The 18,967-nt window shown below is 44.9% G+C and overlaps 1 protein-coding gene across 2 annotated transcripts in view; it reads left to right on the top strand.

Annotated features, from left to right (window-relative positions):
- LOC107395993 (gamma-aminobutyric acid receptor subunit rho-2) overlaps positions 1-16,305 on the top strand; it is a 41,427-nt gene extending 25,122 nt beyond the window's left edge. Inside the window, exons 5-10 of one of the 2 annotated variants that reach the window (XM_054733755.1) lie at positions 5,613-5,836; positions 5,912-5,994; positions 9,161-9,301; positions 11,287-11,439; positions 12,143-12,351; positions 12,436-16,305. In XM_054733755.1, the coding sequence (XP_054589730.1) occupies positions 5,613-5,836; positions 5,912-5,994; positions 9,161-9,301; positions 11,287-11,439; positions 12,143-12,351; positions 12,436-12,747 (1,122 nt within the window). In that variant the 3' untranslated portion in view covers positions 12,748-16,305. The remainder of the gene's footprint in view (positions 1-5,612; positions 5,837-5,911; positions 5,995-9,160; positions 9,302-11,286; positions 11,440-12,142; positions 12,352-12,435) is intronic. The other variant, XM_054733756.1, reaches the window with a different exon arrangement.
- Positions 16,306-18,967: the final 2,662 nt, after the last annotated feature.

The raw sequence follows: 18,967 nt of genomic DNA, 5'->3' as shown, positions 1-18,967 counted from the left end.
TAGCGAGGATGTTGATGATGATGTGGCAGATCCATCCTTCCTCATAGAAGAGTTGGGTCATGATGAGGTAGAGGATGAAGGAAGAGATCCAGCTCCTCGGAGATCCAACAAGAGGAGTGGGCGGCGCCGCGCAGCTGTCAGATCTCGGCGTGAGACGGAGCCACTCCCCACTCCAAAATCCATGTACATTATTGCCAAATTAATAAAATAAGTATAAATTCAGATAGTCCAGGTTGTCCTGAAATTAATGATACCCCATAAGGCAATATTTATTGTTTTTATTAGAAAATACAAAAGAAAAACCAAAATGAGTCAAAAACGGTGATTTACACTCTGGATCCCAGAGAGCTAATAACTTTTTTTAATTAGTTATTTGCTATATTTAGTCAAATTTTTTATAAATGTACAGTCTAGATTACCAGTCTAAATGATAAAAAACATTTGTCATAAATGTTTGTTGGTTTCACAGTAAAATAAACAACTTTTTTCCTATTCAGATTTTATGTTTTTGAGTGATTTAAGGTCTAATACGCAACCCCGTTATGTCCAAATATAAAAAATAAGCATAGATTCATAAAGTCCAGGTTGTGCTGAAAAGATTGATACCACATAAGGCAGTGGTTATGGTTTTTATTTTGGAAATACAAAGGAAAACTCACTGCAAATTACACCCTGGACCCCAGAGGGTTGAGGCGCCACCCAATGAAGGACGTCAGAGAAGCGGTCAGTCAGAGCGGGACACAACAAAGCTAGCAGGTGTTTTTGAGTAGGCTAACTTTCACGATGCTTTCGGGTGCGGCAAAACGCAAAAAAAAAAATGAAGAGGAACTAAAGAAGAGACAGCGGGGGGCCTTACAGAAGTTTCTGTCGGGCTGCTCGGGCAGCCGTCCGACAGCTGTGAACCTGCTCGAGTCAGCAGAGCCAGAGGCCGGGCCGAGTCAGACCCGGAGGAGACACAACCCGAAGACGCAGTGGAAGATGTGGCGGAAGATGCTGTAGCGCCAACGCCGTCAACATCAGCGCCTTCACAGAAGGACAAACTGGAAGAACAGCAGCCAGCCAGAAGTGAGCCCAATATAGTCTTATAGGAGCCCCTAGACCCAGACAGGGTATTAACAACTAGCTACCCATCTGATCCTGCAAAGTGGTACCAAACTGATGAGTACTTTGCACTAAACTATCCCTCTCAAAATATTGGATATTCTTCTGCATCACAGAGGAAATCTGGAGACATAGACTGAAGCTTAACCAAGGAACATTTCTTTCGACGTGTTTCTGCTGTGACTGAGGCCCTGTGATGCTGGAAGGCTGAAGATTATCCCGGAGTAGATAATGCTAAATGGTTTCCTTGGTAAGTGTTGCTGGTTTTATTAATTATTTGTCAAATAATTTTATTAATGTTCAAATAGCAAAACAATAAGTTCACACTCAGAAAATTGACAGAATTTCTGATTCAGCAGAGGCAACAGCCTACAACACATGACTTATTTTGGCATACAAACAACCAATTTGTAACCAAAAACTAGGCTATGTAAAATGTGAATGAACTTTTATAAGTAAATTTTGTAAGTTTCAGATTTCAATTCATTACATAACATCGATGGAGGGGGGGGGGGGGGGGGGGCTAAAAATGCAGCCTGCCTAGTGTAGTCCATTTATTTAATCCGGCTCTGGTCCCGTGTGCTTCTGATTAAAACCTTTCTGAATGTACTTACCTGCCTGCCTTTTTCTCCTGCACCTTGGATCCTCACCTCAACCTCAACTGGCGTGCACCATGTGACATGGTATAAACACCCAATAGGGCTCTGAGATCCTTAGGTAGCAATCAGCTGGTAGAACCTCGGGTCAGAACCAAACATGGTGGAGATGCTGCTCACATATGCAATCAGCTTTCCAGTATTTAAGGTCTGCCCCGACTCTAGTGTTGTTTAAAACTTAACCCCTCGTGTACTCTTCAGCCTTTACATGAATAGTTTCTTATGCTGCGTCGTCTCCACTGTAATCTGCTCAACCTTAATTCTGTCTTTTCCTTTTAGCTCTAAGTTATGATTTTATTTGTGTTCTCCTGTTTGTTGTTGTGCCATTTAACGCTAGCTGTGAAGCACATTGAATTTCCCCATGTTTGAAATGTGCTACACAAATAAAGCCGCCTTGCCTTGTTTTTGGTGTAATTAAGGTATTAGAACAACTTCTGTTTTCACCCAGGTTCCAGTTTTATTTAATTTTTTACTTCTGTATCAGTAATACTTAGATTTTGTCATGTTTTTGCTTTATTTTATTTTAGTTTGTTGAACCTTCCACTCTTACATCACAGAACTCAAGAACTCCTGCGTCTTGGCTCAACACCTCAGGGCGGAAATCCCATTTCAATTGGGGGGGGGGGGGGGGACGATAAACAGTAAAACTTCAGAGAGTAATTTTTGGGGGGACATGAATAAATGCTCTACATACAACACTGTATGAGACTCTGTGCCTGTGTCTGACAGGCTCTGGCTGCCTGTGCTCCAGCGACTGGACTTTGCCTCATGAAACCATTTAGCAACAGTTTCATTTCTGTCTTATAGATGTCTTTATCAAAATGCAAGTTTCTACTTACTCGACGTTCTGGAGCATTAAAAAACGACCTGGTCTGCTGACAGTTGGACAGCAACACACACACAGACGGGATGTTGTCATTAGAGCGGAGCTGGAGGATACTGATCAACAATAATATCTTGCCAGTTTTGTACATCTCCATAAGCATCCTTTCCTTTTGTTTTCATTTCAATAACAAGACTGTGGCCTAAAACGGAATAAGCAACTCAGAATAAAGATTTAGAAGTAGATCGTTAATAGTTGAAGCAACATGTCCTGAAATGACACGGCTACTAGCTGACCAGCAGCTGCACGTGCGGACCGATGCAAAGCATTAATTTTAAGTACTAAAACACATCTAACTGTTTCACAACAAAGAGAGAGAACATAAGATGTCAAATTAAAATGTTATTAAATCACATAACATGAAAGCTACTAAAATCCAAATAGTTCCTTATTGATTTTAATATATTTGAAATTTCCTTCTAAATATGTTTAAAAAAATTACAAACTTCAAATCAGTTTTCACAAGTCAAGTATCAAAATGACTGAGATCTCTTTAATAAACCATAGAAATGTTTGTAGGCTATTAGAGAATAACTCTGTAATATTTAATAACTTTATCTAAGTCCTGCTGAACAAAGACACACAAAATCTAAAAATATATTCTTGAAATATTTGTTTCATTTTAATAATACAAATTAAAAACATTTACTTTACAAATACACTAAACATATACATACTCTATAGTTTATCTTTCAGTTGAATCGATCTCTCACTTTTCTCAGTTTCCAGAGTGTTTTTGGGTCTGTGTGGCCAACGGGATCTTTGGCTCTATGTTTTACACTGAGAGCTTTGAGCGACGTGCCTCCACCACACATCTGCTGCTACCAGCTCATCCCTAAGCTGCACGGCGCACCTGCACTCTGACATGTTGTAAACAGCTGCAGAGCCTGGGGAAGACGGGATAAGAGCGGTTAAACGCTGTGGTTTTCCATACATCGGACCAGTCTTGATTTTACCATGTTCATCTGCTAAATAGGATGAAACGCGGACATTTTCATTGATCTATAAACGCTCCGCAGATTCCAGGGGCAGACCATGAAAGCGTACGTGTCCGGAAAAAGGAACTTTTGATCACCTTAGTGAATGGAATAATAATAGTGGAATAATCCTGGAATGACCAGAGAACATGAAGTGACAACTTTTTTTACTGTGGTGGTGGTGGTCTGTCATGAAGGGATCTCCGACCGGTGATCAGAGTCTAAAGATGATCGGTGTCCATGTTTGACATTCATGACCACATCTGACACACATATTTAAGTTAGTAGAACAAGCGTGTGATAAATGACTTCCTGCTGGAAACCGCTGGCTTTCTGATTCCCGCCTCCTGTCTGTGAGCGGGGCAGAGCCGGCAGCCCCGCCCGTTGGAAACAGCGCGTGTGGACCGACCGTACCAACTTGAGGAATTGGGGGGGGGGGGGGGACGACTATAATTCCTCAACAATTAAAAACATTGTTTTGTATTTGCAGAATAACTTTTACGTTGTGGTTTTAGAAGACAATACAGGTTTACTGATAGCATTTATGTGTTTACAATAACTTTTGTGGGGGGGGGGGGGCAACTTTGTGTGAGGGGGGGACGTGTCCCCCCCCCCCCCGTGTCCCCCGGGATCCCCGCCCATCACTTGTAGTTAAAGTGGGAAAGCAAATTCAAACTGTCCGCCTGCATTTGTGCTGATCGCTGTTTTTACTCCTAAGCTAACGTCGCACCTCTGACATCTTTCAGCTTCTGTCGGGTCTCTAACAGGGTCAGGGTCAGGGCCAACACGGTGGCGTTGGCTCAGGTGGACAACGACAGGTCGCTGGAAGGAGAGGGAATTCTTTTTCAGCCTATATATTTGAACATAAATTCAATCTGTGTTAGAAATTAAAGTTTAGAATCAGATCTGAAATCAGCCGACATATTTGAGCTGTGTCTAAAACATATGAAATCACATCTGAAGCGTAGAGAACGACAGGTTGTCCACGCACGGCGATGGTTGCGTGCACTCTCAGCCCCGCCACGAAGGGACTCACGGGGAGGACAGTCGTGAGCTGGCTGTTGGACTTCAGAATGATCACAACCAGAACATAAAGCTCATTTGCAGGAATTAGTCGTTTTGGCCAAAGTCAAAATGAATTTAGTGCAGGGTGACGTAATTATTCAACCTTCTGTTCTGGAGCCATGAATGTGATCTTCAGTAGTCGTGATGATGTTGTGTAAGCGAGGACGCACGAGGATTATGTTTCATTAGACCCCAAGGTTGTGTGTTTAAACGTTAGATCCACACGTTTACGAGTGTGTCAGACAAACGGCAACAGGCTTCCACCCACAAGGGCTGAGTCTGACGGACGTCTGTCAGCCTGGCGGTGAGAACCTGCTGGATATGAAGCAGGTTGTAACAAACCTGTGGCAGTAAGAACACACCTGGCGACTCTGGTATGATGTCATCTTTACTAACCAGCAGAAGATGCTGGTCTGTAACGGGCCATGCCTGTGGACTCCAACAACGTCGTGTCAGAGTCGGAGATTATTAATAAGACCTGAAGTTTGCAGCCTGGATGGAGGACATCTGCCCCTCTGACGGAGTTAGCAGTTTCTGAGTCGTCAGAGGGAATCTCCTTAACTCTTCTTACACAACGCCAGGCGGCTCCTCCTGTTAGGGAACATTGTGTTGCTGCAGCCGCTCCTCCTGGTCTTATATAATGGGACTGGGGATGATCCGGGGGCGGGGGGTCCTGTCTGCGCGAGGTGAAATCAGGCAACATGACAGGACTAATCTGCAACCACTAACCACTATTAGTTGTGTAGGGTTGACATATGTTTGACACTTTTGTTGACTGAACATTTAGTCATAGAGCTGCTGAATAATCCAGCAGCTGGGAGTAGCAAAGCTGTAATCCCAGAGGAATTCATTAAGCCAGAGGAGGCGAGCAGAGCGAGTCCTCATGGTGATCCTTAATCCAGATGGTTCTGTCCTCCCTGTCCTCCTCAGGACTTCACCATGACTCTGTATCTGAGACACTACTGGAAGGACGAGCGGCTGGCCTTCCCCAGCTCCACCAACAAGAGCATGACGTTCGACGGGCGCCTGGTGAAGAAAATATGGGTCCCTGACGTGTTCTTCGTCCATTCCAAAAGGTCCTTCATCCATGACACCACCACTGACAACATCATGCTGAGGGTCTTCCCAGACGGACACGTTTTGTACAGCCTGAGGTGAGAACAGGTCTGGACCGGGCCAGGTGGGCTCTGGCGCCGCTGAGCTTCACGCTCTGCCCTTATCTCCTCCAGGGTCACGGTTACTGCTGCCTGCAACATGGACTTCAGCCGCTTCCCTCTGGACTCACAGACATGCACACTGGAGCTGGAGAGCTGTGAGTACGACCACGCCCTGACCACACATCAGTTCATGGACCAATTACTAAAGACCGGGCTGAGCGCACACCGAGGGAACACAGAACCCGTCGTGTCAGCGACACGTCCACTAGGTCCAAGTCAGACTCTTCCAACTTTGTCTTTAATCCTCATTAAACCTCAAACATGATGGTGACAGGAACTGTTGTCCCTGCTGGTGCTGTGGGACCAGTACCGGGACCTGGAGAGGCCCGGTACTCGTCCAAGTGTCTGTCACCTTATGCTCTCACTTATAATCACCTGTATTTATAAAGCAGCCCTACAACCCCCCAAGGCACTTTACAACACAACAGTCAACACAATCACACACTGGTGATGATGAGCTACATTATAGCCACAGCTACAGCCGTGGGACAGAAGCCAGCGGTCCGTCTGACCAGGCCAGGACGGTAAAGGGCCTTGCCCATGGACACCACTGCGACAGCGGGGCTCAAACCTGCAACCCTCTCCCAACGTCGCCCTGGAAATATTCATGGTCATCTAATTATGAAACCGTGTAATGTAACTAAACATGTTTTAGTTACATATCCGACACAACGAGGAACTTAAACCAGTTTTATTCCTGTCATCACCTCCTGGTTCACCGTCACCATGAAGCATCACGCTGGTGTAAACGACTCAAACGTGGCCCTGAGCAGCAAAAACACGGGGATGTTTGAAGAAGAGGCATGGCATAATTACACTGCCTTGTCTTTATTAATACAATAATTAACATTAAACTAAAGCCCCTATTGACCCTAATCAAAAAATGTAAAAGAGGAAAATGTTCATTGCTTTTTTCTTTGATGAGGAAGTTACCACCAAATGACTCAACACTGCCACCTGCTGACAACGGAGGTCTGCAGAGATCTTGAGATGTGGATAAAGTTCCGTTTTGACCCATAAATGCAGGTTTTGGTGGAATAAACTAACACGTGTGTGCTGATTAGGGCTGTTTGAGTCGTTTACACCAACATGATGCTTTATGATGACGCAGAACCCAGGAGGTGATCACAGGAATAAAACTAACTATGTTGAAATTGTGTTTAAAGTCTCTCATTGTGTCAGATTAACATTAAAGGATTTTATAATTAGAGGGTTGCAGGTTTGAGCCCCGCTGTCGCGGTTGTGTCCTTGGAGAATCAGGCATCAGGCCCCCTGTACTCTGTCTGGACCTGCGTTGGGCGTCCGGTGCCGCCCTTTAGTGGGGGGAGGGGTACTGTCACACCCTGTCCTGTCTCCCCGCTCTGTTCAGTCCTGTGTCTCCTGATTACTCCCCGCTGCCTCTCACCCAAGCTCCCAGCCCTCGTGTATTTAAACCCTCTCAGTTCGGTGAGTCTTGTCGATTCCAGCGTGCTCCTTATTAAAACCTTTAAAAACGTTCCTGTCTACCTGTCTTCTTACCCTGCGCTTGGATCCTCACCTCCACTTCACTCACCTGCATCCTGTGACACCCCCCCTCCCCCTGCTTCAGTCCCCCCCCCCCCCCCCCCCCCCCGCGCAGCAGCCGCAATCTCTCTGATGCGCCTGCAGCCTCTCGGAGTTCCTGCTGCTCTAAACATTAAAATAATTATTTCATTTTCTGTTCTTCACTTCTGATTACCTTCAGTGGTGTCTGTTTGTTGCAACCAGCAGGTACAAAAACTAACTTGTTTTTATTTGACTATTTTTCTGTCCTGCCTGTTTATTATCTTCCTGCATCTCCTCTCAATCCTAAAGAGAAACTGCTACCTGGGTTCATATATATTCACCTCATGAGTTACCTTTGAACTGCAGTTCTAAAAGATCTACCGACCGCTAAAACAGCGGAGTGCGCGCCGGCCGCACCGCTGCAGTGAAATCACCGGAGGACAAAACAGGTGATGCGCCCGCTCCGCAGCAGTAAAACGCATCAGGCACAAATAAAAGAATAAAAGACAGAAAACATAAAAGGAAATGAGCCGACATGAACAATTGCGTGTTAAATTTGTTTTTGAGGTGGCGACACTTCGATAATGTTACTGTGGCCGTGCTCAGGACGCAGATGTCTGGAGCGCATCAACGATCAGAGCTCTTCGCCTCTCAGCTCTACATAATCCCAGCAGAGTCCACATAGATAATGTAATATCAGTAGAACCAGGATTGTTTTGGTGCTCCCCCTGGGTGTGTTGAGGGCTTCCAGGAGCGCCCTAGCTCACCTGTAATTCGAATCCTGCGTGTAGCACAAGTTTGTCACGTGAGTTGCCGGAACGGTCCTTTTAAAATAAGATAGTTTCCGGATCTTATTCCCGCTAGATCCGGCTCAAATTAAGCCCTGTGGATTTAGGTATGCTCCACCAAATGGCTGACCACACAGGTAAAGGGCTACAACCAGAGTTTAGGTTATGAAACAAAAATAACTTTCATCGTACTGGAATCATTATAGTCTACCATGAAAATGTTTCAGACTTTTTATCTCAGTGATCATGTTTGGCATGAGGACACAACCCTGAGAGATTCAAATGAAATCACATTCTTGATTTGTCACACAAAGAAAACACAGACACACTGTGCTGTTATAAAAGCAGAGAAGAGCTGCTACGGGAGCCTGGATGGACAAATAGGAAGTAGAGTAAAAATTGTTAATTTTTATTTTTTACAAATATCAGTGTTTGAAATTACTACTCAATGGGAAACTTTTGCTGAATTCCTCAGAATGTGTTGCGGTCATAGCTGAAAAGGAAAAGTTTGATTTCTGAGTCATACATTTCACCACCTGTGTGTTTTGCCCTCGTTCTGCCACCATTTCTTGTTCCCTTCTCTGATGTTTTTTTCTGATATCCATTAGTCATCAACACTTACCTGTCAGGTAAAGTCCTGTGTGGTCTGTGGGCCAGTTGTGACCCTATGAGTGGTTCTGTTTGACCCACAACTCCATGAGGTTCTACTGGGGCCCGTCAGCACTGAAGGGTGATGCAGGCTGCAACTTTCTTTGAGCAGTACCTTTAGAACCAATTTTCACTAGAAGAGGTAGCAGCTGTGGCGGCCATCTTGAATGGGATTGACTCCCAAAACCAAATGATTAAAATCCTGTGGTTAACGAGATGGACCCCCCCCCCCACACACACACACACACAGGTTTTATTTTTCGTTTTATTCTAAGGTTTGTCCACATCTCCTCACCCACAGACGCTTACACTGACGAGGACCTGATGCTGTACTGGAAAAGCGGTGATGAGTCTCTGAGCACAGACGACAGGATCTCTCTGTCTCAGTTCCTCATTCAGAAGTTCCACACCACCTCCAGGCTGGCTTTCTACAGCAGCACAGGTAGACAGGACTGTCTCCGCCCCCCTGGCTTCAGCTGAGCCACAGATCCAAAACTCCAGCAGCTTCCTGTGTGATTACGTGTGTGAGGCCTGAGACCGTTGCCGTTGTTTATTCTAAAGTTCATGAGCACGTTTCACTTACCCGAGTTAGCTCAGTGCTGTTCCTGGTGGTGTTACTCTCCAGTCAGGTAGCTAAAGCCACTGACTTCATGAACGGTGTTTGAAGTGGTGTTATAGAAACACCGTTGGCTCCTCTGATCAGAATCAGATTGATTTATTGCCATGTAGGTGAGAGGCTCATCTACCAGGACTTTGTGTCGGTGGCGAGGTGCAAACGTACATTCAGGTCAAAGTCAGGTCCGGCAGCATTTACATTCAGATACATCAAATAAACAGAAGTAGAAACACAGCTAGAAAACAATGTGTAGTAATGCGGGTCACCGGGGCCTACTGGCTGGTCATCGGTTGTTCAGGAGACTTTCAGCAGATGGGAAGAAGCAGTTTTTGTGGCGTGAGGTTCTGGTCTTTAAGGACCTGAGCCTCCTCCCTGAAGGTAGGGTTTCAAACAGTCCATGACCAGGGTGAGAGGGGTCAGCTGTTATCCGACGGGTCATGTACTGATGGAAGGCTACAGCTGATTACTTTCTCCGCTGACCGCGCTACCCGTTGCGGTCTTTGTCCCTGGCAGAGGCTCCTGCGTACCACACAGTGATGGAGGAGGTGAGTATGGATTCGATGATGGCCGTGTAGAACTGGATCATCATGGCATGCAGAGCTTCCTCAGTTGGTGCAAGAAGAACATCCTTTGCTGGGCTTTCCTGATGAGGGTATTGATGGACACCTCCCGCTTGAGGTCATGGGTGATGGTGGACCCAAGGAAGCAAAAGGAGCTCACAGGTGAAATCCGGTTGTCTGTCAGGGTTATGCCGGGCAGCGGTGCCGGTGTTCTCCTGAGGTCTACGATCATCTCCGCTGTCTTCTGCTCGTTCAGCACCAGGTTGTTGTTTCTGCACCAGGACGCGAGGCGCTCCACCGCTCCTCCGTATGCAGACTCGTCCCCATCTGAGATAAGGCCAACGAGGGTGGTGTCATCCGCGGACTTGACCAGTTTCAGCGTCTGGTGGTTTGAGGTGCAGCTGCTAGTGTAGAGGGAGAAGAGTAGAGGAGAGAGGACGCAGCCCTGGGGGGTTCCAGTGTTGGTGGTTCGGGTGTCTGAGACATTTTTTCCCAGCCTCACGTGCTGTCACCTGTCGGTCAGAAAGTCTGTGGTCCACCGGCAGATGGGGTCGGGCTCGGTCAGCACAGATAGAGCTGAGCTGACGTCTACAAGCAGCATCCTTGTGTGGGTTCCTGGGGAGTCCAGGTGTTGCAGGATGAAGTGGAGGGTAAGACTGACTGCATCATCTACAGATTTTACACTACGCTTCACAGTTCTGGAGAGTCCTTCGTTTGGGTCACTCTGGACTTGGTTTTAATGATTTGGCGATAGTTTCTGGTCATCTGGACAAACTTCGATGGAGAGGCTGAATGTTAGTTCTGATTTAGAAGACATTTACCAGCTGTGATGGTTGTTAATGTTGGACGTGAGACTGGAGCTGCTCGTAGCTTTTACTTACACCCACTGGTGTTAGCGGTCTAAGTGTTGCACTCACGCCAGGATTCTGATGTTCTGATGCGGATCAAACCGGTTTGCTGATCAGCTCTCTGCAGAAAACAAAGCAAACTCAGTATCTGCCATTTAAATGGGTCGACTGGCTGTTTTAACGTTTCTGTATAAACTGTAATTAAAGTTTTCATCTAACTTGTGGTGGAAATTTTCCTGAACAGCCTCAGTCCTGAGAAATAGTGTTTACGTTGTTCAGGACTGAGGTGGGGATGTTTCCCAGTCATTCATCGTTTCTTGCAGGCTATGAATGAGGCTGACTGGTTAGTTTTGGGTCAAACGCCGTTCACCGTGTTTGATCAGATGTGTTGTCTCCTCTCCAGGCTGGTACAACCGTTTGTACATCAACTTCACTCTGAGACGTCACATCTTCTTCTTCCTGCTGCAGACCTACTTCCCCGCCACGCTGATGGTCATGCTGTCCTGGGTGTCCTTCTGGATCGACCGCAGGGCGGTCCCGGCCAGGGTCTCCTTAGGTACGCCAGCAGCCCCTGATCCGGCCAATCAGAGGGGAAACGGTGTAGATTTAGAGAAACCCCAAACGGGAGAGAGCGTTCAGGTGTGTTTGTTTCATTCAGCATCAGGTTTTGAGTCCTGCAGCAGAATGACTGCTGCCACCACCAGGGGGAGCCACAAACCCACTGTTATCACACCTGTCTGTGTATTTGTCACCTGCTGCTGCAGCACACAGGTGTGAGAGGACTCAGATTCCGGGTCCTCGCACGTGCATCTGCACATTTAAAAGTTTGGATTCACAGCAAACAAGTAGCTTGTTGGGAGAGTTTGTTAAACATCTAAACCCAGTTAGATTCCCGCCTTCTGACGTAGCCTAGATCAGCGGCTCCCAACCTGAGGTCCTGGGCCTCCAAGGGGATCCCCAAAAGGTTGCAGAGGGTCCCCACCATTTTGTGTGTGCCGAGGCTGTGAGGTTACCAAGATCGTAGCTGTGAACTCCAGATTACGCACCCAATACAATCGAAGCTCTGCGTGGAGACGTAACTCTGTATGTCCGTGTAAAGTTTATAACGACTCACATTTAAACGCGTGCACGCGGGTCAGAGCTGGGGTCGGGGGCCTGGCCTGTCTGGGGGTCCGGGGGAAAAGCTGGGAACCCCCAGATCCGTTTGTCTCCTGTGCAGTGCTCAGCTGTTGGTGTGACTGCTCTATGCTGTGTGTCAGGTATAACCACGGTGTTGACCATGTCCACCATCATCACTGGAGTCAACGCCTCCATGCCCAGGGTGTCCTACATCAAAGCTGTGGACATTTACCTCTGGGTCAGTTTTGTTTTCGTCTTCCTGTCTGTGCTTGAGTATGCAGCCGTCAACTATCTGACGACGGTGAGGGACGGTAAAGACCGGAAGCTCAGAGAGAAGGTCAAGGAACAGGTATTGTGGACTTTCACAGGTCACATGATCTTCACAGGGTTCCACTTCTACTGAGTCCCCCTGTCTCCTCTGTCTTTCGCCCAGTCCCAGACGCTGTCCTGTGCTTGTGGCATGCCTCACAGCAAGACCATGATGCTGGATGAGACGTACGTGGCGGACGCTAAGAGTCTGTCGGGCTACATCAGAACCTCAGAGGGTTCTGAAGACATCATGGACAATCAGGAGAGAATGGTGGTGCACCTAGCTTTGGACAACGAGTCCACAGGGACCAGAAAGAACTGCCTTCATGGCTTCTGCTTCATCCAGAACACCCACGTCATCGACACATACTCTCGTATAATCTTCCCCGGCGCCTACATCCTGTTTAACCTGATCTACTGGTGTGTCTACTGCTGAGGGAGAACATCCCAGCTCCATCTGGTCTGTCAGCTGAGGATCTACCAAACAGAACCTGATCACACTGTTCCACAGCTGGTTCCTCGTGCTTCTCTCCCCATCTTTACAACAATAAAGTTCAAGCAAAGAGCTTGTGTGACTTTTGGAGTTCTGTCTCCGATCTCCAGAGGTCCGATGATGTAACCGTCTCATGTTTGCATCCTGTTGGGTTTCTGTGACGTTCTCCAGAGTAGCTCTAGGCTCCGCTCTTGTTCTTCAGGTCTTCTCTCATTCTAAGACAAGCAGATGTGTGAGGTGAGACAAGCATTTATAGGTGTGAAGTAACTTCTGTGGATTTAATTGTGATGTTCTGCTCCACATCCTGCTGATGGGACTGGCCTGTGGAGGAGGTTGAATCATTAGAACGTTCTGTGGAATCAGGGTGCTTTATTAGCTTGAAACTAAAGGTGGAGACATGTCCGCTGTGTTTATGGGCAGCACAATAATTACATATGATTCAATTAACTCTGTCTGAACATCCACAATTCCTGTCCATAGGCTCGTATTATAATTCAATTCAATTCAATATAAGTTTATTTATAAAGCGCCAAATCACGACAAGAGTCGTCTCAAGGACCATCACATAATAAACATTCCAGTTCAGGTCAGTTCATTAAGCCAATCAGAAATAATGTTTCCTATACAAGGAACCCAGCAAATTGCATCAAGTCACTGACTAGTGTCAGTGACTATACAGCATTCCTCATACCAAGCAAGCATGCAGCGACAGTGGAGAGGAAAACTCCCTTTTAACAGGAAGAAACCTCCAGAGAATCCTGGCTCAGTATAAGCAGCCATCCTCCACGACTCACTGGAGATGGAGAAGACAGAGCACACACACACACACACACACACACACACACACACACACACACACACACCAAGTAGCGTTTCTACGGTTACATTGTGATGTCTTAGTAAATATTCTATAAGGTGAAAGATAAACTTTATTGTATTTATCCTAGTGGATCTATAATTAAACGGGTAAACTAGTAGTAGCACATCCAACGTCAAGGAAAGTAAAAAGTTATTATCAGGAGAGGGAGAATGTTTAAGTGGTTAGCAGCAGTGTGCTAGACGATGGCCCCCTCCATGAGGCCACCACAGCTCAGCAGAACGTCGTAGCTTCTTCTGGGGAGAAAAACACTTACAGAGAAAACAAAGTTAACAGCTGAAGTAGCAGGAAATAATACAGTTAAAGAGCAGATTGTAGAAGAAAGTAGTAGAGTGTGAAAAGTGGTCAGTGTATCCTCCAGCAGTCTAAGCCTATAGCAGCATAACTACAGAGATAACTCTGGATAATATATCCTATTTAGATGGAGGCATGTTGGAGGCAGGGCAAGGGAGAGCCGTCTTTACCGACTGTACACTCCACCTCCCTCTACTCCCCCACTTGTCCAGATTTAGGCTAACATCAGATTTTAACCATAGGCCCCATCAAATAAAAATGTTTTGAGCCTATTCTTAAAAGTAGACAAAGTGTCTGCCTCACGGACTAAGGCTGGGAGCTGGTTCCACAGGAGAGGAGCCTGATAACTAAAAGATCTGCCTCCCATCCTAATTTTAGATATTCTGGGAACCACCAGTAGACCTGTAGTCTGAGAGCGAAGTGCTCGGTTAGGAACATATGGAACAATCAGATCACTGATGTATGATGGAGCTTGATTATTAAGAGCTTTATATGTGAGAAGAAGGATCTTAAAATCTATTCTGAATTTAACAGGTAGCCAATGTAGGGAAGCTAAGACAGGAGAGATATGATCTCTCTTTTTAATTCTCATCAGAACTCTAGCTGCAGCATTTTGGACAAGCTGAAGACGTTTAACTACATTCTGTGGACTTCCTGAGAGTAATGGATTACAGTAATCCAGTCTTGATGTAATAAATGCATGAACTAGTTTTTCAGCATCACTCCTGGAAAGGATGCTTCTAATCTTAGCAATATTCCGAAGGTGGAAAAAGGAAATCCTACAAACCTGTTCAACCTGGGATTTGAATGACATGTCCTGGTCGAAGATAACACCAAGGTTCCTTACTTTGTTCTCGGAGATTAATGTAATGCCATTCAGTTCAGGTGATCGACTAAGCTATTTGCTTGTTTCTGACACCAGCCCCCAGTGGATGAGAGTGGAACTGCAATTTTTGTCACTTCCTGTTTTGCTTCATTTCCAGACCCGGATTATGGGGGCTTGGTCTGAACACGGAAAATAAAAGCGTTTTGTTTCCAGAGATAAATGTGACTGAGGCAGGCTTTACTGAAGAAACACGGATGAGTCGTGATCTGCTTGTTATTTACTATGTTTATTTATTTATTTAGCTTTTATTTTGAAGGCTACATTAGGATCACATGAGGGGCGTTGGTTAATTCAATATTTTAATTTAATTCTGTCTGGTTCTCCCAGTTTGATAAAAGCGTAAAACTAAACATATGAAAAACAAGGTCTTTCTTGGTTTTGGTGTCAGATAAAAAAAAGATTTTTCTCTTTTTGACTTTTTTTTATCGTCGGTTGAAAGAACAAACAAAGAACTTCCTTCAATCCTTCAAAATAAGAGTCTTTAACATGCACACATACCTCAGGTCACCATGGTCTGTTTCTGTTATTACCTGGTAAAACTCAAACGGATTAATAATCTTCAGATGCTAATACCTGAGTGGAGTACCTAGGATTCCCCGTTCACGGGCCCAGCAGCCTTTCAACAGGTGGCACAAAACCCAGAAAATGTTTTTAGATTCAGTTTTGCTGAAAGATTATGAAAGATCCAACGCTGAAACAAGAATGTTTGTTTTCAGACACAAGAGCATTTTCATAAAATTACATCAAAGTTTTTTTTATTCTGGCCCTGTTTTATTTACCCACCTGACACAAACGAGGCCCAGAATAAACAGATCTTCAGCTAAAGCTTAATGCAGATGAGTTACCTAAGGCATGATCTCACCCATTTGCCTCTAGAAACAGAACCTGCATCTGACCTCATGGCATCATCATTCTGAACAGACTGTCAGACATTCAGGTGTTAACTGGAATGTTAAATAATGAGCAAACTGGAAAATAAAGTTTCTGTTTGTCCTAAAAGCTCCTGGAGCCAAGCTAAACTGGTTAGCAATGATCCAGGGCCTTTCTAATTACAGCGCTTCTAGTCTTTTCATTTGATAAAGAAATGTGATATTTGTACAGCATTTGAATGTTTTGATGATGAAGTAATTCCAGGCTTTTGAGGATCCTATCCAAGCATTTAGGCTGGAGACCGTCTCATTGGTCGTGTCCATCATGGACTGTCCTCCTGAGCTTTCTGGCTACGGAAGGTTTTAATGACTCTGTAATAAAATTATTGGTCTCCAGTTTTCAGTGAGATGTTGGTCCTATTGCTTTTCAAGGATAAATGTTTACATGTTGGATTTCTGTACTGAAGTCTGTGTGTAAGTTGTTATTTGGAGATCTTCATAGGAAGCTCTGAGTTCCTGCAGCACCTGGACATTTGTTAAGCTTTGGTTGATCAATAAAGTTTTCTGGGATCTTCTATGGGTCTGCACTGGAAAGAACAAAGGCTTGTTTGGGGCTAAAAGACATGTGGGTCCTTGGAGATGTTCCAGAAATCAGGGTCTACCGACTAAGTTAATGGTTCCACAACTCTGATATCTTCATCATCAACGAAGCCCTGATTCCTCAATTCACCATGGCATCGGGGTGGGAGGCATATCGTCGAAGCAGGACGTCCTTGTTATGGAGAATAAAGTCATGTTAATCTCGTGTTGGATTAAATAATTTAATTCCTCAGGTGAAAAAGAGTTAATTGAGTTCCTACTTGAGGTCATTTAACCTGTCATCATTGTTCTCATCTGTTATCCTGCTCCCTCCACAGCGTCGCTCAGCAATTCAATTCAAGTTTATTTATAAAGCGCCAAATCACGACCAGAGTCGTCTCAAGGACCTTCACATAATAAACATTCCAATTCAGGTCAGTTCATTAAGCCAATCAGAAAAAGTTTCCTATATAAGGAACCCAGCAGGTTGTATCCACATACTAAGCAAGCATGCAGCGACAGTGGAGAGGAAAACTCCCTTTTAACAAGAAGAAACCTCCAGAGAATCCTGGCTCAGTATAAGCAGCCATCCTCCACGACTCACTGGGGATCAAGAAGACAGAGCAGGCACACACACACACACACACACACACACACACACACACACACACACACACACACACACATACACACCAAGTAGTGTTTCTATGGTTACATTGTGATTTCTTAGTAAATATTCTATTTGGTTATAGACTTTATTGTATTTATCCTAGTGGATCTATAATTAAACAGGTAAACTAGTAGTAGCACATCCAATACATGCATACTGTAGAATAAAGTAGTAGAGTGTGGAAAGTGGTCAGTGTATCCTCCAGCAGTCTAAGCCTATAGCAGCATAACTACAGAGATAACTCTGGATAATCTATCCTATTTAGATGGAGGCATGTTGGAGGCAGGGCAAGGGAGAGCCGTCTTTACCGACTGTACACTCCACCTCCCTGTACTCCCCCACTTGTCCAGATTTAGGCTAACATCAGATTTTAACCATAGGCCCTATCAAATAAAAATGTTTTAAGCCTATTCTTAAAAGTAGACAAAGTGTCTGCCTCACGGACTAAAGCTGGGAGCTGGTTCCACAGGAGAGGAGCCTGATAGCTAAAAGATCTGCCTCCCATCCTAATTTTAGATATTCTGGGAACCACCAGTAGACCTGCAGTCTGAGAGCGAAGTGCTCGGTTAGGAACATATGGAACAATCAGGTCACTGATGTATGATGGAGCTTGATTATTAAGAGCTTTATATGTGAGAAGAAGGATCTTAAAATCTATTCTGAATTTAACAGGTAGCCAATGTAGGGAAGCTAAGACAGGAGAGATATGATCTCTCTTTTTAATTCTCATCAGAACTCTAGCTGCAGCATTTTGGACAAGCTGAAGACTTTTAACTACATTCTGTGGACTTCCTGAGAGTAATGGATTACAGTAATCCAGTCTTGATGTAATGCAGTTTTTGCCCATTGCTTGAACACTGTAGACACATGCTTAAACCAGAGTAACCTAACTTGAAGTTGTTGTCACTATACCTTAAACAAAGTGCTGCTTAGCACTTTAGTTGCACTTCTGCAACACATTTGGTCCTGCACATTTCACACATTTTCATACATAAGACACATAATCTCAGTGTACCATTGGGAAAACACATCAGTTCAAAATACAATACAAATTGGGTAGTTGAAAATACTTAGACACACACCTGAAAATACTTAGACACAAAACAGAACACCAGTAAGCCAGCTACAAAAAGACTCACTTAAGCCCTTCTGAGAACTTTGCAAGCGTGGAAGAAGGGAGAGCTAGAGTCAGAGGCAGAGGAAGACAGAGAGAGAGAGGAGGATGCGGTCGAAAAGGCCATGCAAGAACCGTTATTTCTGATGACATAAGAGCAACTTTGGTGGACCATGTTATAAACCATGGTCTGACTATGAGGGAGCCTGGGCAGAGAGTCCATCCTGATCTTAGCTGTTTCACAGTTTCATCCATAATTAGGACATTCAGACTGGAAAACAGGTATGTCTTCATCTCTCTACTCAGACTGTATCACATTTACTGTATTTCAGGTGCTCCTTTTTGAACAAAAGTAGTAGTTTTGTGAAACCTACGGTGTTATAACATGTTGAGATGTTTCAGTACTGTGTATGGTATTCACAGTAAAGTACAGTATGTACAGCACTGTAAAAAATAAGGCAAATAAGCCAACCAATAACAATTTCTTGTTGCATTTTTCTACAGAATGACTAGAAGACCTACTGGGGGTGGACGCCAACGCCTGTTCATCCAACAGCAGGAACTTGCCATTGTCAACCTAGTCAGAGCGAACGATGCGATCCGTCTCCACCGGCTACAGCAACAAATACTTGAAGATTGGCAGGTATTCAACTACATAGACCAAGTAAGCATCACCACTAACAGACACTCTTGATAAAGCACAACATGACCATGAAGCGACTGTACAGGGTCCCATTTGAGAGGAACAATGTCAAGGTCAAACAACTTCGACATGAATATGTACAGGTAAGTGTTACAATCCTTTACATTTACAGTACAGAATGGATGCAGTCCAGTAACATCTGAATATTTACTATTGGATAAGTACCACATA

Source organism: Nothobranchius furzeri, chromosome 3 (assembly GCF_043380555.1).
Source record: "Nothobranchius furzeri strain GRZ-AD chromosome 3, NfurGRZ-RIMD1, whole genome shotgun sequence".
NCBI classification, from domain to species: domain Eukaryota; kingdom Metazoa; phylum Chordata; class Actinopteri; order Cyprinodontiformes; family Nothobranchiidae; genus Nothobranchius; species Nothobranchius furzeri.
This window is presented reverse-complemented; position numbering and strand designations above follow the sequence as displayed.